Source organism: Scatophagus argus, chromosome 9, assembly GCF_020382885.2.
Source record: "Scatophagus argus isolate fScaArg1 chromosome 9, fScaArg1.pri, whole genome shotgun sequence".
In the NCBI taxonomy this organism is placed as follows: domain Eukaryota; kingdom Metazoa; phylum Chordata; class Actinopteri; family Scatophagidae; genus Scatophagus; species Scatophagus argus.
Genome location: NC_058501.1, coordinates 26014849 through 26039387, shown reverse-complemented (window position 1 = coordinate 26039387; position 24539 = coordinate 26014849). Strand labels below are relative to the sequence as shown.

At 49.7% G+C, this 24539-nt stretch overlaps 2 protein-coding genes across 5 annotated transcripts; one reads left to right on the top strand and one right to left on the bottom strand.

Moving 5' to 3' along the window:
• Positions 1-3494: 3494 nt before the first annotated feature.
• On the top strand, positions 3495-14965 carry trim33l (tripartite motif containing 33, like). 4 transcript variants are annotated; one of them, XM_046400163.1, is made up of 14 exons: positions 3495-3793; positions 7348-7410; positions 7632-7762; positions 7845-7971; positions 8568-8684; positions 8780-8894; positions 9058-9204; positions 9317-9428; positions 9513-10993; positions 11270-11451; positions 12288-12399; positions 13422-13478; positions 13556-13687; positions 14249-14965. In XM_046400163.1, the coding sequence occupies exons 4-14, from the start codon at positions 7952-7954 to the stop codon at positions 14651-14653; spliced, it is 2880 nt and encodes a 959-aa protein (XP_046256119.1). In that variant the 5' UTR covers positions 3495-3793; positions 7348-7410; positions 7632-7762; positions 7845-7951; the 3' UTR covers positions 14654-14965. The 4 variants fall into 4 exon arrangements, with proteins under 4 accessions (XP_046256119.1, XP_046256118.1, XP_046256117.1 ...); XM_046400162.1 differs by having other exon boundaries at positions 3496-3793; positions 7627-7762; XM_046400161.1 differs by lacking the exon at positions 3495-3793 and adding an exon at positions 3807-3960 and having other exon boundaries at positions 7627-7762; positions 13556-13675.
• Positions 14966-15919: 954 nt separating this feature from the next.
• plin6 (perilipin 6) lies at positions 15920-21936 on the bottom strand. Its single transcript, XM_046398563.1, has 9 exons — positions 21698-21936; positions 20853-20975; positions 19774-19804; positions 19420-19642; positions 19054-19136; positions 18659-18896; positions 18332-18516; positions 17078-17344; positions 15920-16947 (listed from the first exon to the last, which is right to left on the bottom strand). The coding sequence occupies exons 1-9, from the start codon at positions 21934-21936 to the stop codon at positions 16546-16548; spliced, it is 1791 nt and encodes a 596-aa protein (XP_046254519.1). The 3' UTR covers positions 15920-16545.
• Between the last annotated feature and the right edge of the window lie 2603 nt (positions 21937-24539).

The following is a 24539-nucleotide window of genomic DNA, read 5'->3' as shown; positions in this document are numbered from 1 at the left end:
GACCCCCTCAGTCCTCACAGAGAGGAAGACCTGAGCTGTGAAACCAACAGAGCCGTTAACCTACCCAGCACCTGTTTGCCCCCCCCCCTCTTCACCTGGCTGACTATCAGCAGGATGGTTCTCCCTTGTGAGTCGGGTCCTGCTCAGGGTTTCTTCCTGTTAAAAGGGAGTTTTTCCTTGCCACTGTCTGCTTGCTCGGGGGTTCAGGCTCTGGGTCTCTGTGAAGCACCTAGAGACAATTTTGATTGTAAAAGGTGCTATATAAAAAAATTAATTAAAACTGAAATTGAGTTCATTTTAATGAATCAGCGTGCAGACCAACAAGGAAGACATCGGCTGGTTCAGAGGCCGTTTGTGGCTTAAACCTGAACCCTGAGCACAGGTCGAGTCTGTGACAGCTAGTCATTCACAGCTTTAGCAGCAACGCTCAGTTCACTTCATGCTGAGTTAAATACGAAGGCAGGACGTTTCAAATAAAAGCAAATCAAAATGCTTATCGTTCCTGATTCTGATTGGCTGACAGACTGTCTGACTGGGAGCCTGGAGCCGCCTTGAAGATGGTGTTTTGACACGACGAGTCACTTGATGGTAAATGTGGTAAAAGATCTTCTCCCGGCGCTGGTCTGATCCAAAGACTTGTCGAGGACAGGACTTATCACTTCAACATCCCAAACTCATGACTTCCTGCTGCTCTCCGTGAGCATTCTGGGAACTGCGGTAAATCAAAGGTGGAGGCCGAGCCCACCTGAAACAGCCTGCGGGGTGACGTGTCTCCTCCTCCTCCTCCTCCTCCTCTTCATCTCTGTGTCCAGGTCATTTTCACTGGAGAAGAAAATTCCTTCAGCTCAGACTGTAGATGTTGAACGCTGTTGGAAATTCCTCAGATTCCGGCTGTGGGGACATTTTGTTCCCAAACTATCTGGAAACATCCAGCAGTGGATGCAGTATTATTACTCTGAGCGGCGAGTTCTTTTACTTTGGCTTCTTTAAGTGATGGATTTTCTCTCTGCAGCCACTTCTCAAAGTTTCGTAGAAATGACCTGAGCTGAACAGCTGTGGTTCTGACAAATTCACAGGATTTGTAATTAAAACGCACTTTGCTCCTTTGCAACAGATCATTGATTATTGATCATAAAGCTTCCCTTTTGCTGCTTTGTCAGTACTCAGATTTGGAGCTGGCCATCAACACGCTGGTCACAGAGTTTCATAAAGCTGCAGATAACGGGCCGACCATGAACACCACCCAGTTCCAGGCTATGGTCTCCAATCAGCTCCCTGGATTTGCTAAGGTACAGGCAATGACATCACAGCTCATCCTCCAATCACAACACACTTCACTCTGTCCAGTGATGAACCCCAGTCGCCTCGGTAGGTGTTCTGATGGTGCACTAATCATCACGGAGCTCAGAGTCGAAGCCGTAGTTTACAGAGCAGCTTTAAACACCACATGGCCGTGTGTTTTATACTGTTAACTGTGCTCACTGCCTGTTTCCTGAGTGTAGATTGTGGAGAATGAAGAAGGTCTGGGTCAGGTTCTGCAGCAGATGGGCGTTCAGAGCGGTCAGAACATCTCCTTCGAGAACTTCTGGACTCTGATCAACAAACAGGCTGTCCAGCTGTTTGGCGCCACACACAAGGAGAAGAACATCAAGTGCGGCTGCCTGCTGCAGTGAAGCCTGGGGTCCACCTGAGCCCACCTGCATCCCCGACACACCTGAGCCAGGAAGCACCACACCTGTCTGATTTCTCTGTGCTGACCACAGGGGGCGCTGTAGGATGAGAGTCAGACAAGAAGAAGCGCAGACCCAACAGAGGAAGAGTTTCACTGATGATATTCAAACGGCTGAACCTGCGTGAGCCTGTTGGAGCCTGAAGATGCGGAGGACCAAAGATGACTCAAGAGAAGATAAAAATTTTAATAAATGATTGAATTAATCAATGACTGGAATCATTTAATAGACCAAGAAACTGGTCAATGACATCAAAATATAAAAAGCAAAATTTAAAAATACTTTTTTGCTCCAAAAACTGAGAAATTAGTCAACAAGATACCACAAATACAGGATCTATTCTTAAAATACACAATAAAATAAATTCGGGTAAATAATTACAAAAACTTATTTGAATTATGACTAATTTGTTAAGATTCTTTATTTTTCAACCAATTGTATGCATATTGATTCTCGGTTTAATTAGCATCTTTGTTATTTGGTTTGGTCCTACACAAACAGGCTTGAACGGATCCATCGGAGTTCAAAGAAAAACTGTGATATTTTCTAGAATTTAAAACAGAGCAAAAATAAAGCTTCACAAAAGTCAAAATACCTTTTCTTTATTAAATGTAGTCATTTCCATCTTTAATGTTCCATCTTTATTTGTTCACTTCACATTCAGTTTTCAGAATCAGAATCAGAATCAGAATTCCTTTATTAATCCCTGGAGGGAAATTCTTGTTCTTACAGACATTGCACATGCAGTATTCCCGACCAAGAAAGGAGAAAAGTGCAGAGTATAAAAAATAGGATAAACAACAACTAAAATCTCAAAGTACAGGTATTTACAAAAAACTGTATTCAAATTTTTAAGAAAATGTAAAATACAGGTATGTGCATGTGTAAAAAGCCAATATGTACATTGTATATATACAGTGAATGTGTCCGTCACATTGCTGAGTTTAACAGTTTGATGGCGACAGGCAGGAATGATTTCCTGTGTCGCTCTGTGGTGCATCATGGGAGTCAGAGTCTGTGGCTGAACGAGCTCCTGTAGCCGATCAGCACATTGTGGAGAGGGTGAGAGGGAAAGTCCAGTATCCTCCTCTCAGACACCACTGTCAGAGAGTCCAGTTCCTTTCACAGTAAATCTTCTGATCATCTCAACTCAGATGTTGTTGAATTTTTATGCTCTCCTCGTGATTAAATTTGTCACCACTTTTGATATAATGAGCAGACAAAGTGAGTCCAGTGAATTATTTGTTAGGAGGAGTTGATGGCTGCTGGAAACTCATCAGCAGATTAAAGTAGAATGAAAATAATCATTAATTGTAGTCCTATGCTAAACATTTCAAAATGAGCTCAATTTCAACCAACTCCAGCCATAAAACCCTGCGTTTAGTGGTGGGTTTGCGGGTTGCAGCAACTGTGAACAAAGATGGCTGACGCTAGTCAGCTGCCTCAAAGTGAAGCCAACACATCTACATCGCCCCCTGGTGGCTGACTGTAGTACAGCTTCTAAACCAGCTATGTTTGATGTTTGTGTTAGATGCAAAAAAAAGTTGTTTAAGTATCAAGTACTAAAATAAAGAGTATAAAGAAGAATAAAAATATATAATATACAAAAAAAAAAAAAACAATTCTAGAATACAAGAGTGAAACAGTCCTGTGCTGTGCTGCTCAGCCTGTTTAAGGTGCTGTGCGGAGGGTGAGGGACATGACGGACCTGAGTTTGCTCACAGTCCTCTCCACTGCCACAGATGTCGGTCCGATAGGGGGCAGCACTGGTGTGGCAACTGCCAATCGAAGAAGAAGAAGAAGGAGAAGGTGGTGCAGCTGAAGAAGAAGAAGGTGGTGCAGCTGAAGCAGCGTTGCTCTTTTGTTGTGTTTGTCTTCAGTGGTGTTCCAGTGTTCATAACATCAAAATGTAGTTTTTGGTCCGTGAGCGAAGCGCCCACGAAGCTCATTTAAACGATCGGGTCACATGACAGAAGACAAGATCAGCCTGGAAAACTTTTAAAGAACATTCTTCGTCTGGCGGGACGGAGTGTGCGAGGACACCGACGGTGAGCTCAAAACCGGTAAGAGGATCCCATCAGCTTTTATTGCCGTCTCGGGTGGGTGTGGTGGGGTTCAGATACTGGGAGAGAACTGGACAAAATGCGACCCAGACGAAGGACAGAGGAAGACGACAGGAGGTTTTTGGCAGAAGAGTTTAAAGAACATGAAACGGATAAGAAGTGTCGCAGTAAGTAAATATCACAGCCTGCCGGTGTGTTCAGTTTATTTGCAGATAAACTCATGTGGATTCACAAGTCCTGTTCCAGTGTCTCCTGTCAAATACAGACCGGGGACACGGCAGTCAAACTGTTTTTAATTCAATTCAGTTCAATTCAGTTTTATTTAAAGTGCCAATTCATAACAGAGTTATCTCAAGACACTTTACAGGAGTGTAAACAACACATTCAACAAAACAAAGAGCAGAGAATCAGAGAGAAACAGGACCCAGTGCAAAACCCCACACTGAGTCAGCAGAACCAGACTCAGTGTGGACCTCCTTCTGCTGTGACCGCCTGGGAGGGAGAGGAGGGAGAGAGAGGAGAGGGGGGAGAGGGGGGGACAGGAGAGGGGGAGAGACAGGAGAGAGGGAGAGACAGGAGAGAGGGAGAGGAGAGACAGGAGGGGGGGGGGGGACAGGAGAGGGGGAGAGACAGGAGAGGGGGAGAGACAGGAGAGAGGAGAGACAGGAGAGGGGGAGAGGAGAGACAGGAGGGGGGGAGAGACAGGAGAGAGGGAGAGACAGGAGAGGGGGAGAGACAGGAGAGGGGGGAGAGACAGGAGAGGGGGAGAGACAGGAGAGAGGGAGAGGAGAGACAGGAGAGGGGGGAGAGAGGGAGAGGAGAGACAGGAGAGGGGGAGAGACAGGAGAGAGGGAGAGACAGGAGAGGGGGAGAGACAGGAGAGAGGGAGAGACAGGAGAGAGGGAGAGGAGAGACAGGAGAGGGGGAGAGGAGAGGGGGGAGAGGGGGAGAGAGAGGGAGAGGAGAGACAGGAGAGAGGGGAGAGGAGAGACAGGAGAGAGGGAGAGGAGAGACAGGAGAGAGGGAGAGGAGAGGAGGGGGGGTAGGAGAGGGGGGAGAGGAGAGACAGGAGAGGAGAGGGGGGAGAGAGATAGGAGAGAGGGAGAGGAGAGACAGGAGAGGATCTGATGAGGGGAGAGGAAGAAGAGGAGAGGGGGAGAGAGATAGGTGAGGGGGGAGAGGGGAGACAGGAGAGAGGGAGAGGAGGGGGGGGGGGGGGGGGGAGACAGGAGACGGGGAGCAACATGCTCCAGAAGTGCTGAGAAAAGATGGAGCACAAGAGCTCCAGGGGAGAGGACGAGTTAGTGCTGCACCAGTTGTGGAATAATTTCTATGTAAGTGGTGATGAGCTAAAGTTATAGTATGCAATGCGATATGATAGCATGAAGTAGTCATGTTATGTTTCCATTAAGATTGAAAGAAAAGCAAGATACAACTGTGTTAAAAATGATACAACTGGTTAAAGGCCTGTAAGCTATGGAAGGTAAAACTGTAATTATGAAACTGTCTCATGGTAGTGAAACGCTGTCTATGGTAGCCATACACTGTCAATGTAATGTCATTATAATGACTGTGAGCTTAAAGAGAACATTTATTGTAATCCTGCATAAAACAATTATTTTTAAAAAATGGCACAGAAAGTCTAGTGTCCAGTGCCAGCCGAAACTTAGGCCGAAACTGGAAGGCAGCCCAGAGAAGAGAACTAATGGTGTAAACTGTGCTGAAGAAACAAATAAAATAAATAAATAAAGACAAACAGGTACAAAATAAGGCCAGTGGAAAGTCCCCAGAAAACCTAGGGCAAGCCCACCTAATGGTGTAAAAGTCACCACCCGATCCAGGACGAAAAGAGAAAACCTAATGGTGTAAAACAAACAAAGGTGGTAAAGGGATGGACAATCGGCGTGGAAAGGTCCAAACCCTGAGGTATATAATGTGAAGCCACCAGTCATTTTGGAAGAGACCCTTCATGTGTACCTGGTGTGCTTTGTGAACGGTTTTCCCTTTTATGCCGGCATTAAAGTCTTTGCTGCTCAGAATCCTGTCTCCTGTTGATGATTCTACTGGACTTCGACGGAAGACTTTCCTGAACAATTTGACACAGCTAAAACTTAGAATTTATTGTAGTGTGGCTTTGAGTCTCTGCTCTGAGTCTACACAACACTGTGATGGGACATGATGAGTGAGTCCTCCTGCTCTGAAAGCTCGGTGTCTAAGGATCTCCCCCAGCTGTCCAAACCTATAGCAGCATCACCAGGGGTTGGTCCAGGCAGAGCCTGAACAGTCCTAACTATAGGCTTTGTCAAAGAGGAGGGTTTTAAGTCTACTCTTAAACACAGAGAGGGTGTCTGCCGTCTGAACTGAGGCTGGTAATTGGTTCCACAGAAGAGGAGCTTGATATCTGAAGGCCCTGGCTCCATAATTACATTTGGAGATTGGTGGTGTTAGCAGTAAGTGTGAATCTAAGGAACGCAGCACCTTAGAGGGCTGATATGGTTCAATAAGATCAGAGATATATGATGGTGCCAGACCATGCACGGCTTTCAATTCAATTCAGTTTTATTTATTTAGCACCTTTCACAATCAAAATTGTCTCTAGGTGCTTCACAGAGACCCAGAGCCTGAACCCCCGAGCAAGCAGACAGTGACAAGGGAAAAACTCCCCTTTAACAGGAAGAAACCCTGAGCAGGACCCGACTCACAAGGGAGAACCATCCTGCTGATAGTCGGCTGGGTGAAGGAGGAGAAGAAGAGGTAGACAGGACAGAGAGGATGAAAGAGAGAGAGAGAGAGAGAAACATGCAGTAAACATCATACATTACAAAGGACAAACATGACAGGTTGTTGTAACTGGAATTCTGAAGACTGTGTATTGTATGTATTTGTTTTTTAGCTGATATGTTGTTTAAGTTAGTTCTAATATCACTACATAGAAGAACAACAGGCAGATGTTGACAGTAGACACTGGGTTTGTCACTGGGTTTGTCAGAGGATGCAGTTCAACATGTAGATCTGGATGGAGAGAAACCTGCAGAAAGATACAGAGAGAGAAAGAAAGGGAGGGAGAGACACAAAACTACGAGGACAACTGGACACACACTTAGTGACAGAAAATAATGAATTATATGTTGATCTGATGAGGGGAGAGGAAGAAGAGGTGGGGGAGTAGAGAGGGTGGTGGTGTTGAGGAGGAGGTGGGGGAGTAGAGATGGTGGTGGTGTTGAGGAGGATGTGGGGGAGTAGAGAGGGTGGTGGTGTTGGGGAGGTGGGGGAGTAGAGAGGGTGGTGGTGTTGGGGAGGTGGGGGAGTAGAAATGGAGGTGGTGTTGTGGAGGTGGGGGAGTAGAGATGGAGGTGGTGTTGGGGAGGTGGGGGAGTGGATGTTGCCGCTGACTGCTGGCAGGCACAAACCTCGGAGCAGACCCCGACTCCAGGTGGGCTCTCTGGTTATGGGGCACCACTGGATTAGATGTTGGGTTTGGTCTTCTTGTTGGTCATTGAAGCAGCAACATGTTGTTTTAATGTAAATAAAGGAAGTGTGTCTCTGTCCTCCAGGACATGACATCTGCCCTCAGCATGGACGCCGCAGCAGAGCGAGGGAGCACCTGCAGTCAGCAGGTAAACAGACTGTGGGCAGAGGTCCCCTGAGACCCTGAGATTTGAGACATGAATGCGGGGACGGTGCTGTCTTCATGTCTCTGTGAAAAGCTTTTCGTCTCTGACTTCCTGGTGAGACGCTAACATCACCAGGTGTTAACTGAGGACACTGTATGAGGAAAGACAAGTCTGTCTGTCCCTCTGTCTGTCTGTGACTCTCTGTCTGTCTGTCCTCAGTGCAGCAGCTGTGACGACTCCTCAGCCAGATGTTGGTGTGTGGACTGTAATGAAGCTCTGTGCAACACGTGTGTGTCGGCTCACCGCAGAGTGACGGTGACCAGATCACATCAGATCCTCGACCAGCTGCCAGCAGGTGTGTGTGTGTGTACACGTGTCCACTTGTGTACCTGAGGATCCGTGAAGGTTCTGACCTCGAGTCTGTTTTCTGTCTTCAGGAAGCGTCTCAACTCCTCCCACCCAGTTCTGCAGACTCCACCCTTCTGAGTCGCTTAAACTCTTCTGTTTGACCTGCAACCAGCGCACCTGTAGAGACTGTCAGCTCATGGCTCACATGAACCACAGGTACGCAGGCTCCGCCCAGTGCTCAGGTGTTGTTTTTCACTAAGTGGTCAAACAGCAGCCCTTGAACAGTGAGCTCCCTGGCTCTCACCACCACCTCCTCCTGCTCCTCCCCCTCCTCCTCCGCCCCCTCGTCCTCCTGCTCCTCCCCCTCCTCCTCCTCCTCCTCCTCCTCCTGCTCCTCCCCCTCCTCCTCCGTCCCCTCGTCCTCCTGCTCCTCCCCCTCCCCCTCCTCCTCCTCCTCCTCTTCCTCCCCCTCCTCCTCCTCCTCCTCCTCCTCCTCCTCTTCCTCCCCCTCCTCCTCCTGCTCCTCCCCCTCCTCCTCTGCCCCCTCGTCCTCCTCCTCCTCCTCCTCCTGCTCCTCCTCCTCTTCCTCCCCCTCCTCCTCCTGCTCCTCCCCCTCCTCCTCTGCCCCCTCGTCCTCCTCCTCCTCCTCCTCCTGCTCCTCCTCCTCTTCCTCCCCCTCCTCCTCCTCCTGCTCCTCCCCCTCCTCCTCCGCCCCCTCGTCCTCCTGCTCCTCCCCCTCCCCCTCCTCCTCCTCCTCCTCCTGCTCCTCCTCCTCTTCCTCCCCCTCCTCCTCCTCCTCCTCCTGTTTTCAGGTACCAGTTTGTTAGTGAGGTGTTGGACGGCCTGAAGAAGCAGCTGGAGGACTGGCTTCAGCCGGTCAGAGGACAGAGAGACAGGGTGAGGCAGAGTCTGCTGGACATGGAGACCAGGTACTGCGGAGACGAGCTCCTGAGTGTCTTCAGAGAGGAAAGGTGAAAAGTTGAGATGGATTCAGACGTGTGTGTTGGTGTGCGTCGTGTTTCAGGCTGCAGGACATCAAGGAGTCTGAGTCTCAGCTGAGGGCGGAGCTGCTGCGCTCTTACACCATCATATGCCAGCGCCTGAAAAGCAGGATGGTGGACATTCTGAAAGAGGTCGAGGTAACGTGTTCACACACTCTTCAGGCAGTTTGAGGTGTTCATGAAGGCACACGTGATGATGTCCGCTGCCTCGTGCGGCGGGTGGCGGCTGTGCGTGTCGAGGCTTGCCGTCTTGCTGACACGCAGTAATGTGACGAAGGTGTGTGTTTGTGTTCGGGAGCAGAAGGTGTGTGAGATGGAGTGTGACAGCATTCAGAGGAGGATGCAGAAGCTGAAGGATCTGCAGCACCGGTGGCAGTTAGTGACTGAAGCGGCACGAAAAGCCCAAAGCAGCGGCGACCTGTCGGCTCTGCTGAGCTTCAGAACGCAGGTGGATCACGTGCTCGGCACACCTGGCCGACAGCCTGAACCAGCACCACACGGACAGCTGAACCGACTCAACGGCAGCCCGTCTCACCGGTCTGCTTGTCTCCTTTCTGCAGATCAAGGCCCAGCTGGAGACTGTGGCGGATCAGGACTTGTCTCCTCCTCAGACGATGTCTCAGCTGAGGGTCGTCACTGACAGGAAGTACATGGAGACCATTTTAAACTTTGGTGAGTCGACAGTCTACTGCTGACGTGTTTTTACTGGGTTGAAGGTCAGTCTGACGATCAACCATCTGTTGCTTCTGGTTCCAGGTGCACTCGAAGTTACGTGGATCCCCTTCTCTGTCTCACAAATGTCCACTCAGAAAGAAGACAATCCAGCCGCCTGCTCCTCCTCCTCCTCCTGCAGACCCCCCACCCAAACCAGCACAACCGCTGACCCTCCTCTCGGAGACTTCTGCCCTTCTACATCAAAGCCGTCGTCCAATCAGTCAAGTCATTCCTGTCTGAGTGTCATCCAATCCAGTGCTGTCCCGACCCCGACCATTGCAGTTGTCTCCACTCACCCTGTCAAACATCCGTCCTATCCTGTGAGGACACAGTCTCGCCTGAGAGCCAACCCGAGACAGGTGCCTCCAGACACTCGTGTCCTTTGTGTCTCTACCTCGAACCTGCAGCCTGTCAGCTTCCCCCAGTCAGCAGGTCCGTCTCCGTCCTCTGTGCTGCTCCAGCTTGTCCAACCCTCACTGGTTTCGGCCGCTCCTCTTCAGAACCAGGCCTCCACCCCCGTTGCCAGCACCACCCTGCTGACTATAAACCAGACCATGTACCAAATGATTCCCGTGGTTCTCAGCCAGCCTGCGTCCTGCTCTTCGTGGCAGAAGAAAACTTGTGGCAGTATGAACATGTGTGTCACCACGTCCTCCTTCGACACCACTCCTCCCTCCTCCATCCGTCCTGCATCCTCCTGCAGGCTGTCCTCACAAACTGGGACCACCAGTGGCACTGGCTCAGGTCATTCTACATCACAGAAGTCTTTGTCCAATCAGCTGTGTCTTCCACCTTCCTCCTCCTCCACCCACACCACCTGCTCTGCACCCTTCTGTAAGCCCCTCCCCCAACCCAGTGCGACCAATCACAGAGACTCGCCCGTTGCAGACAGACCTGTCGTATCACCTTTGAAGTCCATATCCACTGAGCTGTGGCTTCCTCCCACTTTGTCGTACACCTCTTCCTCCTCCGTCACTTTGCCCACATCCACGTACGCGGCTTCCACCTGCAGGCTCCTCCCCCACACTGAGATCACTAGTGACACTGCCTCACCTGTCCCAGACGTCCATCAGACTACATCGGTGTTCTTACCAAACCACCACCTTCCGAAGGATGACACCCCTGCGACCGGCGGGCCTCTGCCCTCCCGCCCTGACATCACTTCCTCCTCTCTGAAGCAGCAGCAGCAGCAGAGTGCTGTGGTGAGGGAGGTGGCGGACTCTGCCTGTGACCACAATGTAGAGCAGGTGACAGTGAGGCAGCAGGAACCGGAAGAGAACGAACCCACGTCCACCGTGTCTGAAGAAAGCGAACAAGCTGAGAAGCTGTCGGCGCCCGAGGAGGAATCGAGCTCTGTGATTGGACACCCGGCCTGCAGTCTGAGCAAATGGCAGCCCAGAGTGTCTCTGTTCAGGCTGCCTGTGTCTCCGACCCGCCCTGGATGCCCCCTCCCTGGCTTTAGTCTTGTCCCAGGTGATGGGGAAGATGAGATTTACCTGAAAGAGATGAGTGAAGACGCTCAGGTAGGAGGTCAGCTGTGAGTCATGTGACACTTCACCTGTTGCATTTACAGATGTTTGTTTTCTTGACTGCGTGCTCTTATTTTGAAATAAAGGTAGCAAAGGTAGAGGGTCAACACCATGATCAGCACCCTATGATTGGTCGGGTGCTGATCATGTGAGTGCAGCCTCCCAGCATGCAGTGGGGCAACAGGTGCATTTTACGCAGGCGTAGTTTTCTGTGTTGCAGGTGTTCGATGGGAGTGTTTAATCCAGATGTTATCATCTGCTCGCTTACAGTCCGACGCTGATGACAGCGGAGATGACTTCACAGAGCCGCCGTCATCGCCGGAGTCTCCTGTGACGCTGCAGATGGTCAGCTGCTCCGCCTGTGGGGCAGCGTTGGCCTCCATCGTGTGCTCGGCGTGCGGGCGAGGATACCACAGAGACTGTCACCTTCCTCCTGTTGGACCCGACATCTGGTGAGGACCTGTTTGTCTCAGCCGTCACGAGGACACACAGTCGGACCGACCTTTTCAAGCTCGCCTCATGTTCCTCCCGTTCGGCGAGGAACCTCCTGATGTGAATCAGCAGGGCTCGCTGTGTTGGGTTTCGGGACTTTCTTTACAGGTGGTCTCGGGGTACGCTGGCGTCCCTCCACCGTCCGCTGTCTCGGACATATTTAAATCGATGTGAAACTGCTGTGTTACTTTGGACACTGAAAAACAAATGAAATCGACTGAATTACGACTTTCTCTACGACTTTTACTACACTACTTTCGTGATTGATTAATCTGCTGCTTGTTTTCCTGATTAGTCGCCTGTAAAGTATCAGAAATTCTCATCAGTTTCCCAGCAGAGAAATAAACATAGAAAAGCAAATTTTAATTCCAGTCAGGCAGTGAAACTCAACACTTCCTGCTGAGATGTTTCACATTAAAATCTACCTGCAGCTCATAATGCGCCATCCCCGTCCTGGACGACTTTTACTGTGAAAACTTTCACGGGGTTCGGTTTTGGCTTTCTGATTGTACTCGTGTCGAGCCCACGTCGCCTCGTTTCAGGGTCCGTTTCAGAATCCATCCTCTGCTCTTCGGATCCCTCAGAACGCGTCTTCTCTTTCAGGCCCCTCAGATCTTCTCCTCTCTGGAACTTCCTGTCAGAGGTCATTAGGTCGTCTGAGTCTGTTGATGTGTTCAGGTGCAGCACGTTTTAAAGAACTGTCTGAGATCTGAGAGACTGAGATTCCCAGCTGACCTGAAGTTTGTCTAAACTGTTTGGTGAAGATGAATCCTGACTGCTCGTCTTTGTCTTACAGGTCCGAGTGGATCTGCTCACTGTGTCAGGACCTGTCGGACCCCTCGGACCCCTACAGCACCGACCGACCTCAGACACCTCAGAGACCCTGTCTCAGTGTGCTGGAGCAGAGGGTCAGAGTCCACACACACACGATAGGAACAGTGCAGTGACTTTATTGAGACTCAGAAGTGAAAACAGATACAGACAAACAGAAGTGAATAAACAGGTTTCTGATTTCCAGCTCATTCACATATGAAGATGTGTTCACTTCCTCCCACTTTACCAACTGAGCCCAGATATCCCTGATACGAGTGCTGCCATCTTGCTCTGGTGATGTCGTTTGGAGCCAGAGTCTGTGTATCGAGTTCCCGCCCACACACCTATCTCAGCCAATCAGCAGCAGCGCTCAGCTGTGACTCATGACATTTCAGCCCCTTTTTATAGCATCACATAACTAATTAAAACCAATGTGATCGGAAAAATGAACACGTGAACAAACATCAGCGTGATAAGAACTGCCTAAAATGACTGAAAGCATCTTTGAGAAAAATTTATTTGACGTGTACTTCGAGTTTTTAGTTTGGCTCTTATGAGCTGTACTGCAGCCAGCCACCAGGAGGAGCTCTCATGTCAGCCATCTTTATTTACAGTCAGTGGTTCAACTGTGTGTTCAGAGTTTCCTGTCTAGTGTCCATGAGTCATGTGACTGTGATTGATGAGGACGCCGTAACCTTCCACACATTCATCCAGAAAACAGAAATGTCTCATTTCCATCACGTCCTCCATCGCTTGACTTCTGACTGGAGCTCTTTTAAAGAGTGAGACTCTTCTCTTCTCACCTGCTGTGTGTCTCCACCAACCAGAGAACCCACATTCACGCAGTCCAGTTGTGTGAATGTGGATTTTCAGTCGAGGAACACAAAAGTCTCGCAAGTCGGGTGAAGCTCAAATTCAGGTCAGTTAGTCTGGAAGGACGGAGGCTGTTGTCCTCCTCTGAGTCCTGCAGGCTGCTCCTTCATCCAGGGGTCAAGTGAGGTCAAACAGGATTGGCGCCTTGCCCATTTGTCTGTGGAGCCGTTTTGTACCGCGTTCTTGTGTTCAGCGAGTTTTCTGTGGGCCGTCGGTGTGTTTGAAACTGTTCTGTCTGTTGCAGAGGTGTGAGAGTCTGCTGCTGCACCTGAAGGTCGAAGGCTGCGGCCGACTTTCTGAGGTCAGTTTACCCACAGTGACGCCGCCGTCACCGGCGATGCGCTGATACGCTTTGTTCTGACTGTTCTGTCGTTCCAGCCGGGTTCCGTGTGGTCGGAGCTGAAGCTGCTGTCGGAGCGTCTGGCCGCCCAGCCGTCGTACCAGTCGGCTTCAGAGTTCGTCTGTGACGCGTGGAGTCTGTTCAGAGGCGCCTCACAGGTACAAACACCTGTAGGTTTTCTCTCTTTACTTTCTATGATGATACAGTCCAGCTTTTCGAAACAAGTTTAAACATTTTATTTCTGTTTATTCCCATGAGCGTGTTTGCTGAATGTCCAAGTATTGATCACGAGATCAATCAGTGAACGGTGTCAGTCAAACTTTGTCTTTTCTGAGGAGTTTTTGGCTTTTGGACTGTTGGAAAGTCATCACTTTCTGAAAGTGAATTTTTTCATCATCTCTTTGACATTTTACAGACTAATCGATTGATTGTGATTGATTGATCATTAAAATAATCGGTAGGATGAAAGGAGCGGGCAGGAAGACAACGCTGCTCGCCCCTGTAGCGGCTCGTGCTGACTAACGCGTAAAATAAAATGTGTTTGTAACCAGGAGCAGGCGTTCGGTTCTTTGTCCTCCGACAATGAAAGTCTGTGTGTTTAAATGAAAGCGAGCTGCTCGGGGCTCAGGAGGAGGAAACGTCGGCTCCACATTTTGATGGTATTTTACTTCACAAACGGGACGACGGCTCCTGCTGCTCTCATTGGTTTTCACTCCACCTTGTGTTTCCAGGACGGTGATGCTTTGAAGAAACTGCAGCGGAGTTTTCACAGCAGGTTGGTGCAGACCTTCGGTTCAGAGCTTCATCCTTCAGTCCTGAAGCCACAGAGCAGAAACACTGAGGGAGGCAAATCGTGTGTCACACGTCCACACACGGGTCACCAGAAGGGGTCAGAGGTCACGGCGGAGGAACAGGAAGTGATCATCAGTAGGCCTAAACTGACAGAGATAAAGAAGAGGCTGCGAGACTTTCTGGTGGGAACTCCCGGATCCAAGAGGAGAAAGACGGACCAAGACGGAGGCGTGAGACCCAGGACAAAACCCCAGCTCACGTTTGGGCTCCAGACCATCAGAATGAGTCGACCTCTGACCTCCCAGCAACCAGTGAGTTCTGACATTTCACCTGTGAACAGATGAACAGAACTGAAGTTCAGTGAAACTCCTCCCTGCTCCTCCACTTACTGGTTTGCTGCTCGCTGGACGTCAACACACACTGTGAGTCCTCACTGTGGCCTCAGTTCAGTTTCTCGTGATGAGGCAACATCAACCCAATCAAACCAATTGTGTTTTTAAAGTATGAAGAGTAAAAGTACTCGTAGTGCAGTAAAATGTCCCCTGTCACTGTTGTATTACTGCAGCATTCATGTGTATGTTGAGGAAATGTTTTGTATTGTGGATTATTTCTGATCTTATCTATAAACAATAAAAGCTGTGGTTGGAGCAGTTGGACGAACGAGTGACAGTAGCTTGAACCTGAACGTGACCCTCCTCTGAAGCTGTCTCAGTGCTCCGACTGCTCTGCAGGTGGAGGTCTGCTGAGTTCACCACAACCAGGGAGTCACGCAGAGCGCAGCTCCATCTGAAAGAGCCCACCTGCTACTGTTAGCTTTCTGCTAGCTTTAGGAAAGGAAAGGAAAGGAAAGTGACATATCTTGTCATTGGAGGGAACTCACTCCAACGAAATTCCTGCTCTGCATTTAACCCACCCAAGTGACGTGCACACACACACAGCAAACCCGGGGCAGTGGGCGACCGCGTGCAGCGCCCGGGGAGCAGTGGGGGTTAGGTACCTTGCTCAAGGGTACCTCAGCCATGGACACCGGGACGGGGAATCGAACCAGCGATCCACCGGTTACGGGTCCGACACCCTAACCGCTGATCCACGACTGGCCCTGTAGCCATGTTAACGACTCGGCACGACTAACGTGTTCGTCATTCACATGTAAGAAAACATCTAACATCATAACGGACGCAAACAACAAACATGTTAGCACTCACAGCCGTCGTGACCTTTCAGCTCCCTTTCATAGCATCAAATAACTAATTGATCCTGTAAAAGGGAGGGGGAGCGGTCTATGAGCTGTACCGGCCACCAGGGGGAGCTCATAGGCTCGCATACGGTCAGACTTCTGCTTCAAACCTGGAGTCGCCCCCTGCTGGACATTAAAAAATCTGCAGGTTTAAGGCTTCACTTGTCAGACCCACAAGCTCCATCCACTTAATGTCCTGTCTGATTTAGTGTCGTCGATGTGTCAGAAGTGTGCGTGGAAACGGATTCTGAGTCTGACAGAAACGCACTGAAGTGAAGCAGCAGGTGCAGGAAGCTTTATTTCATACATGGATGATTTGGACACACAGAGTTAGTCAAACAGCAGAGAGCTGATTCTGTTAGATATTAGTTATATTTGTTAGAAATCTGATGATCAGTGAGCTCAGTCATTTTCACTTCAGGTAAACTGGGAATACTGCAGTGGGTTCAGATCTTTCAAACACATTTAAAGGTCCACTCTGTCATTTTCAGGTAAGTTAAAATCTCTCTGGTACACCTTCATCACATCCCTCAACAACCACAGTCCTTCATCACTCTGCAGCCGTACGGTGGCCTTGAGGGGTAAAATAACGCGCAGAAAGTAATAATGATGCTCCTAAATGCGGGGCTTTCTGCCACACGTCCTGGTCTTCATCAGTGGCTTTTTGATGACGGGGCGAACAGTCGTGGATGAAGGCCATGAGGTGGGGCTGAAAGGTGTTTCTCCTTGAGGGGTGTGAACTGATGAAAGCCTGAAACGCTGAATGTGATGTTTGTTTTGTTTTTGTGAGAACTGAATGGAATCTTTGTGAGTGAACTCCTTTCCCTCAGATTAAACTAGTTTTCCAATCGCTCTGTTGGCGAACTACAAACTAACACCAGTGGGGGCAGAGACGTGTCATCATCAGGGTCTGGGATCAGGGGCTGTGATTGGTCGGGGTTGGGACTGGCAGCAGTGGATGGTGGCGGGTGAAGGCGAGGCCACACCTTCGCATGCGGTTTAAGAGTCGGCCGTAGCCGTGTCGTCAGCGGCGGAGTTGGGGCTCAGGTACTCGAAGGCCTTCTGGCTCTGAGAGACAAACTGTTTGAGTGGAGTGAGGAGCAGCTCGGCGGCGGACGGGCGGCGGTGGACAATGACACTGTCGGAAGGGGGGGTCGGGCTCTCCATTTCTGGGGCCAGGGGGTCCTTCAGACTGGAACGACGGCCACTGGGGGAGTCGGGGCTCTGTGGCCCGCCGGAGCCTCGGGCAGCCCGGGAGTGGAGGCTCCGACGGCGGTGAGGACGGCCGTCCATTGCCTTCAGAAAGAGGGAGTTAGCTGAGCTCCGACGTGATGAACTGTCAGACACGAAGACCTCCTGGTTCAGGAAGTCCTCGACCTCCTGATCAGTCGGTCGCTGCAGCTGAAAGATACACAAATTCATTATTTTAAATATTGTTTCAGGTGTGTTCCGGTTGTGTTTTGGTTGTGGCTCGGATGTGTTTTGGTTGTGTTTTGCAGCTGTCTCGGGTGACCGCTCCTGTGAGTCTCACCATGTTGTAGAGCGGTGTGGCGTTGATCACCAGCTGCAGGAGGATCTTGGAGAGTTCCTGCAGGTCTCTGAGCAGCTGCTGGACCTGAACCGGCAGCTCTCTGATCTGACGTACAGGACGCAGCTCAGCTAACATGAAGGCCTGATCTCTGAGCCTGTTCAGGGTCAGCTCTCTGAGGTTCTCTGCCCGGTACACCACTGCCACCAAGAAGTTCTGCAGGTACTGCAGCAGCTCACCCAGCAGCTCCAGAACTTGACCGAGACCCACCTGCAGGGAACAGACCAACAGAACCAAAGGTGACATAGAGCTACTGAGGCCAGATTGTGGACCCCCTGAGGACCCTGGGATAAACTTGATCCACGGTGAGAATGTGGTGATGTTATCATTGTTGTTATTGAATGTATTTGTTCTAATCTTTAATGTCATATTGTGGAATCAGTTCTACATTTAGAATGTAGAACTGAGAGCCAGGCCTGAGAACCATCTGGAATATGAGAGCCAGAGTGAGTGCCAGGTCTCAATGGTCTGGTCTGGTGTTGAATTGGCGTCATCACACACACACACACACACACACATAGGGATAGGTTGCCGAACTGTTGCCTAGAAATGGCAATGTGCTGGTGCCATATCTGGGAGTGTTTGCTGCAAGTGTTCACCTCTGAGCTCTTGGCCATCGCTCAAGATAAACGAAACTGAGTGAAAGATAAAACCCCCTTCTTTAGGTTTTGGGAGCCAAAGAGTCTGATAAAATTGAAGCTGAGCCAGCACACACACACACACACACACACACACACACACAGAGCCTGTTACAGTACAATACGTTCTGTGTTCCCCATCCAAACATCTGCGTCTCCATCTGATTCCTCTGCTGATCCGCCTCTTTCTGCCACAACACTGGAAAGGAGTCAAATTATCTAAGATGTAACCTGTCCAGTGTGAACCAATGTGAACCTGTGAACCTGACTGCCGGGCTGAGCGGCGAAGACTCCTGCTGCCTTCGAAGCGGCTGCTCGGCTTTGAGCGGGGAAACGTCCTGTCAGCGTGCCGCATTTAGAACAACACAAACGTCTTCTCACTGATGGCTGCTGCAGGTCAGCTTCACCCCAAGACCGTTTCAGAACCAGTTAAAACTCAGGTACGTTTCAAATGTGACATAAAGTTTACCTTTAAATGAACAACTTTGATGTTCTGCTCAAGTCTTTTTCCTTTTTCTTGGTTTTTAATGAAGTGTTGGACGTCAGAGTTTTGTCTCACCGCACTGGCGGTGTCTCCCAGCGTCCTGACGACCTTCTGCAGCTGCTCTCTGATCTTCATCATCCGATGATGAAGCTGCAGGCTGAGATTCAACAGGAGGCTGCGAACCCTCGTCCACAGACCGGGCTCGTCATCGTCGCCATCATCATCCTCGTACTCCAGGACCCTCATCTCCCACTCCAAACCTGACAGACCACAACAGCAGGTTGTTTCTTCCAGTGAGATCAACTGATTCTGTGACGTGTGAGAAAATACTCTGAAACAAATACACAAAATCATAAAATAACTGGAGCTGCTGAATGTCACCCAGAATGCTCCTGTACTCACGCAGCGTGGGTGGGAGGGGCAAGTAGTAGGCGGTGGCGTCCTCCAGACGGCTCAGTACATCATCCAATCCTGACGTCGCAGCTCGGCCCACCTGAGTGTCCTGCAGCAGCCGGACGGCCGCTCGAACGGCATCGGACAGACGCTCCAGCTGATCCAGAGCTCCGTCCAAACCGTCCACCACCCACAGCTGCACGTCATCCAGGGTCAGGAGGACGGCGTCCCGTAGGTGAACCATCACCTGAGCACAAGGAGACAACACCTGATCAGCGGGTCAGACTCAGGGTTTTCAGACTGGATGTCCTCTGAGTGTCTGTGGTCCGTTCCTTCGGTTCGTACGGAGCAGATTTATTACTGACAGAAATATTATTATCCTCTTAATGAACTCCTGGACAAACCTCGTCTGCTGATTGGTTCAGAATGGGGAAGTTTCTCTCCAGACGGTCGAGACCAACGAGAGCAAAACTGTTGGCAACTTCAACTGGAGACAGAGAGACAGACCGAGAGACAGAGGTTTTGCTGTAAATGAAATGAATTGTTTAAGTAGTTCAACAGTTGTGTGAAAACACGGCGAGAAAGAGAGAGAAAGTGTCCAATGGGATACAGGAAGAGTCTCATTCTGGAGCCAGCTGACGGAGTCTGATTCACACTCACACAACAGTGAAGCTGTCTGAACCTCATAAAACCTGGAACGAACTACTGAAGAATTAGCAGGATTAGCAGCGTTAGCATTAGCAGTGTTAGTAGGCTTTAGCTTCACCCACTCTGCGGTTCCAGACTCTCGAGGAGGGGCGTGGCCCGTCGCATGGCGACGTGGGAGATGCTGCGAACGCCAACCTCGGCCGCCCCTCCCATCAGACCCAGCAAAGGGTAACGACCTTTGACCTCCGAGTATGCTGATGTCACCGACTGTAACGTGGAGCGGATCAGAGGCAGGCGGGAGACTCGCAGCACGGCGCTGACCTGAAAAACAGGGCGGATGTGGTTTTATGTTTCTGTCATCAGAGCTCATGTTTCTCAGACCAACAGTGTGTCAGTCCCGTCTGACTTCCTGTCTGTGGCTCTCAGCTCCAGCAGCGCTGGTTCCTACTGAAGACGTGAATGTCGGCTGGACTCACCTCATTTTCCGACATGTCTCCTGCACCGGATCTGCGGACACACAAGCAGATCAGATCAGACCGAAGAAGCAGTTCGCCATGAGTCAGTCAGCTGCTGAGCCTCCACAAAGATGATGACTGTTCAGCTCTGAGCGGCGTGAAAATCAGGACGCCATCGAGCGCACGGCAGCAGCTCAGAGCCTCGACACAAACAGCCTTTGGAACGAGAGCGCAGAGAAACGGCGTGAAGGCTTTCCTGGGTGAAGCTCATCTGCTTTGATGACTTTAATCAGCTGTTTGTTCTTTGTTTAGAGCTGGAAGCCGACCAATCAGAAGGGAGAGGATTCATATTTGATCCAACATTAAAACGTCATGTAAAAAAACATGAATGCATTTCACTGCTCAGATTCCTGCCACACAAGATGATCTTTCCAACCTTCACTTTTACTGTACCTGAAGCTCTACATTCACACAAACAGTACAAGTATGTGATAGCTGTACTGAAATACGGTACTTGAGTAGATGTACTCAGTCGGTGGGTTTTCGAGGCCTGATTGTACAGCAGCGAACGCCCACACTGAGACAGATGGCTGCTGGGAAATCAGCTGTGAAACCATCAGCTCAGAGTTTAACTGGTGACGACCAAATGAGATCATTTTGCTGGTTGATTTTTACATTTTTTAAAATCATGAAGCGGATGTCAGGCGTCATCAAGGAAACTTTTCTGCTGAAAGAATAAACTCACTGACTGACTGATTGGTCACACTGGTCTGCCCGTCCTGGGTGAGGGATCCCTCCTCTGCTGCTCACCCTGAGCTTCCTCCCAGTGGTTCCTGTTAAAGGTTCTTCTGGGAGTTTTTCCTCAGTCCATGTGAGGGTCGAGGGCTGTTATGTAAAGCCCTTTGAGACAAACTGCTTGTAAAAATGGGCTGTATAAATAAAGTTGTCTTGTCTTGTCTAATTGATCAGAAAATCGTGAACGGCCTCCTAAACATCTTTGTTTGTCTGAAATCCAGAAGCTTCAGTTTACTGAGACACAAACAGAAACCAATCAGCAATCGAAGAGTTTAGATCAGATCAATATGCACTGAAGCTCTTACCCCATCAGAGTCTGGAGTGTTGGTGAAGAGGCTGAGCCGAGCGACGACGGCGACGACGAAGCTTCTGCGACTGTGTGACCTGCCGGAGGAGTCGGGACAGTTTTTGTGGTGGAAATCAGCAAGCTGATTGGACAGAGTGCGATGTGACATCACAGCAGACAAACTGAAAGAGTGTTTGTTTGTCTGTGGGCGACCAATCGATTAACAGACTGAATGAAGACATTGAAGAGCTGAAGAAGAAGAAGGAGTGATGAAGATGAATGTGAGGCAGGGGGAGGGGGGCACTGAGAGACTGGGAACACTGGGTTCAGTCCAGTCAGCTGCACCAGACTGACCAGCTGACCACAGTACTACACAGTACTACAGTGCTACACAGCACTACAGTACTACACTGAAGGAGTATTCAGAGGAAATCGACTGAAGTGATCTTTTCTCATGTTTGATGAGCAGCGTGAGTTTTTCCTCCTAAAAGGCCGAAGGCAGGAGACGAGGGGACGAGAGGACGAGCACAGAGTCCTCGCCATGAAGGCTTCAGTGTCTGAGCCCTCATGTGACGGCGAGGGCCAAACACGGGTTTAATCACTTCATCACACTGATGTGACGGTTCTTAACCCAGCAGAGATGAAGGAAAGTGTAGAACAGAAGAGAACACAGTAGAATAGAATAGAATGTCTTTACTGTCATTGTAAGACACTGAAATGCAGCAAGAGAAACTTTAAAAAACAACTAAAAGTTTAAAAGTGAAAAAAGTAAAAGAAAAGAAAAAGTACAGAAGAAGTTCAGATGGAAAGTCAGCAGCTTTAATGATGTCATGATTCTTCTCGTCCTTCTTCCTCTTGTCTCACGTTGGACTCAGACCAGCAGCGAACCCGTCCAGCTCCGCTGCTGTCCAACAACCACTGAGCAGCGAAGGAGCGGAGGAGCCCCGAGTTTCCTGAAAGTCAAGTTCAGGCTCGTGATGGAGGCCCGCGTGCAGCACTGGGACCACAAAGGTCCTGCGGGACTCGGCAGTCGGGCCTGCTGGGACAACCGAAATCCGCCTCCCTCTTCTTGCTGTGGAGAGCTGCACGTGCTCAGTACCCATGAGAGAAAATGGCGCCGAGTGAAGACATTTGAGATGTGTTTCAGTTACCGTGGAAACAGAAGTTTAGTTATTTGCTAAGAGAAGCTCCAGCCGCGTGCTGAGCAGTTTGAGACCAGACAAAATAAATAACAGTCAACGTGTTATTGGATAACTGCTGAGAAAATGTTCACACCGGGGCAAGTAAAACCTGACTTCTGCTCGGTGAAGGTAGTACATGATGGCAGCTCTGTCCCACCGGGTGTCGTCACGACAGTCCTGAAGGTGAGCGCACGCCGAGCCAACCAATGAGCTGGACGTCCGGACCGCAGCAGCTACATCACAAACTGAATCACTGACGGGTCAGGAAGTGGTCTGGTGGTCTGATGAGGTCTGACGTGGTTCAGGGGTTTCAGTGGACGTGAACCGACAGCAGCTTGTTGAACGGCAGTTCAGACGAGCCTTCGTTTGGTTTCCGCGTGCGTCAACACAGCAGGAATGACGCTGTTCGTTCTTGGAATTCAGATGAATCGACTGATGCACGAACCGCCAGACCCTCCAGGAGGTTTCAAAGGTTTTTCCACGGCAGCTTCGGGCAGAGAGCACACCAACAAAGAAGAGATTCATCAGCTTCCTGTTCCTGACCGGGACACACAGACCGAAGCGGACAGGAAGTTCAGCTGAAACCGTCAGGTTTTTTAAGTGTGGCCAGTGTCAGCGTGGCCTGGTCCCCATCCTGACCTGAGACAGGAAGGCCTGTCAGTAGGTGAGCAAGTGGCGCGAGAGTCACATGACTGACGTCGGACTGAAACTCAGACGTGAATCTGACTGACCTGTGAAAGCCTCACTGTGAGAAGGTGAGCACCCCCCTTCTCACGGTCTCCCACGAGGGACGCGGTTTTGTTAACGTGGCCTGCGAGGCAGCGTTGGAAATTAAAATTAAAAAGACTTTTCGGACTTTGTGGCGCATGTATACGCGGACGTGTGTGCGCACACACGCACACACACGGAGAAATGGACTCTGTCGTCAGCTTGTATATGTTTTAAATGCTTGGTGACATGTTGGCGTGGCGTACGCCATGGACGCTTCGGCGCTGAAAGTTCAGCCCGCTGCGTCGCTCACTCACCACCACCACAACTCACCCGTGTCAGTTTTCTCCCCGGTTTAGCATCCAGGCGTGTGGTGAGGTACCCACTACTCGTCCACCTCTTCAGTTCAGTTTGTAAAGACTCTGGTTTGTCATACACTCACAGTCACCTGCACTCCCGGTCCACCTCCACTGCTCCTCTGCAGAAGTGCGCGCCGCTGCAGGGGCGGACTTTATTGGGCACAGGGCAAGGGGGCACGGCCCATTGCACTCAGGGGGGTTTTATTTTTCTATGGTGTTGGCTATGTGGCGTTTGTGAAAAATTATTGTATGGTGTGTAAATATTTGGTGTGTGGATACATTGAATAATGCATTATTTATTTTTTTTGTATTTATTTATTATGATTAGCATATTGAATGGACCATTATGTTTGCTGGTAATCCCCTCCATAATGGTTTGGACCATTTGGGCTCAGCAAGCAGCCCTATTTAAAGGAGCCTCATTTTGCTCTTGTTGTTCCTTGGGAGAACTACCATTGCTGATCACAATTTAATGACATTTAACAACCAAACAATAATCAGTAGATTAATCAGTAACAAAAGAATTACTGTTTACAGCCTTCACTAAATTCAGAATCACAATTCTTTCATTTATTTATCCTTTACTTTTATTTTGTTACTGAAGATAGCAACAAAATAAAAAAATATATAAAATAAGGTAAAATATAAAATAAAATATAAAATATCAGATATTTACATCACAAGACGAAGTGACGCTGAACTCCAACGGACTCAGGTGGACTCACCTGTTGGTCCTCAGGGTCCCCAGGAGCGAAACAAAATGGCAGCTGCTAACGTAGGCTGAACAAACTAACTACCACACAGTCAAACAGACACGAGACAGATCAGCGGGGGCTGACGTCACTCCAGGTGAACTTATGAAAATGGGGTGGGGCCAATGTTACAGGTGGGCCCCATCGGCCCCCCACCTCCCATCCCGATGAACAGGACCCAAAGGATGCAACATTCTGACGTCAGTGACCACAAAAATCCCCCAGAGGCCCCACCCGACCTGTCAGGGAGGAGACGGGGGTGCAGAGTCCAGCAGAACGTTCCTTTACAAACTGATGGTTCTTGTGTTTATTTTCACTGCATTGGTTTAAGTGTGTGGAGTGATTAATGTGATAAAATGCTCCCCCCCTCCATTAGCTGGCTGATGTGCCCTTGAGCAAGGCACTTAACCCCCCAATATGCTCCCCGGGCGCTTGATGCTGCCCACTGCTCCTGTGTGTGTTTCACTGCATGTAATTTGCCGGGTGTTGCATGTGTGTGTTCAACTAAGGATGGGTCAAATGCAGAGGACGAATTCAGTGTGTGTGTGTAAAAATATATATACTGTCAATAAAGTGATTCTTCTTCTTCTTCTTCTTCTTAAGTCTGTAAAAGTTTTGCCAAGATTTTAAGTTCGCTTTGAGCTCACTGAGAGAAAATGTGACACTTTGATTCAGACATCAGGACGACTCGAGACGTTAGAGGAAG

Bases quoted from the DNA above. Each gene is read 5' to 3' on its own strand.
- trim33l (XM_046400160.1), top strand. From the start codon at position 3,937: ATGAAACGGATAAGAAGTGTCGCA. The intron at 9,205-9,316 runs GTGGATCACGTG...TCCTTTCTGCAG, and splicing joins TGCTGAGCTTCAGAACGCAG to ATCAAGGCCCAGCTGGAGAC. The intron at 11,452-12,287 runs GTGAGGACCTGT...TTTGTCTTACAG, and splicing joins CCTGTTGGACCCGACATCTG to GTCCGAGTGGATCTGCTCAC.
- plin6 (XM_046398563.1), bottom strand. From the start codon at position 21,936: ATGGGTACTGAGCACGTGCAGCTCTCCACAGCAAGAAGAGGGAGGCGG. The intron at 20,976-21,697 runs GTGAGACAAGAG...CTGTCCAATCAG, and splicing joins GCTGCTGGTCTGAGTCCAAC to CTTGCTGATTTCCACCACAA. The intron at 18,897-19,053 runs GTTTGTCCAGGA...CCTTGTGCTCAG, and splicing joins TGAACCAATCAGCAGACGAG to GTGATGGTTCACCTACGGGA.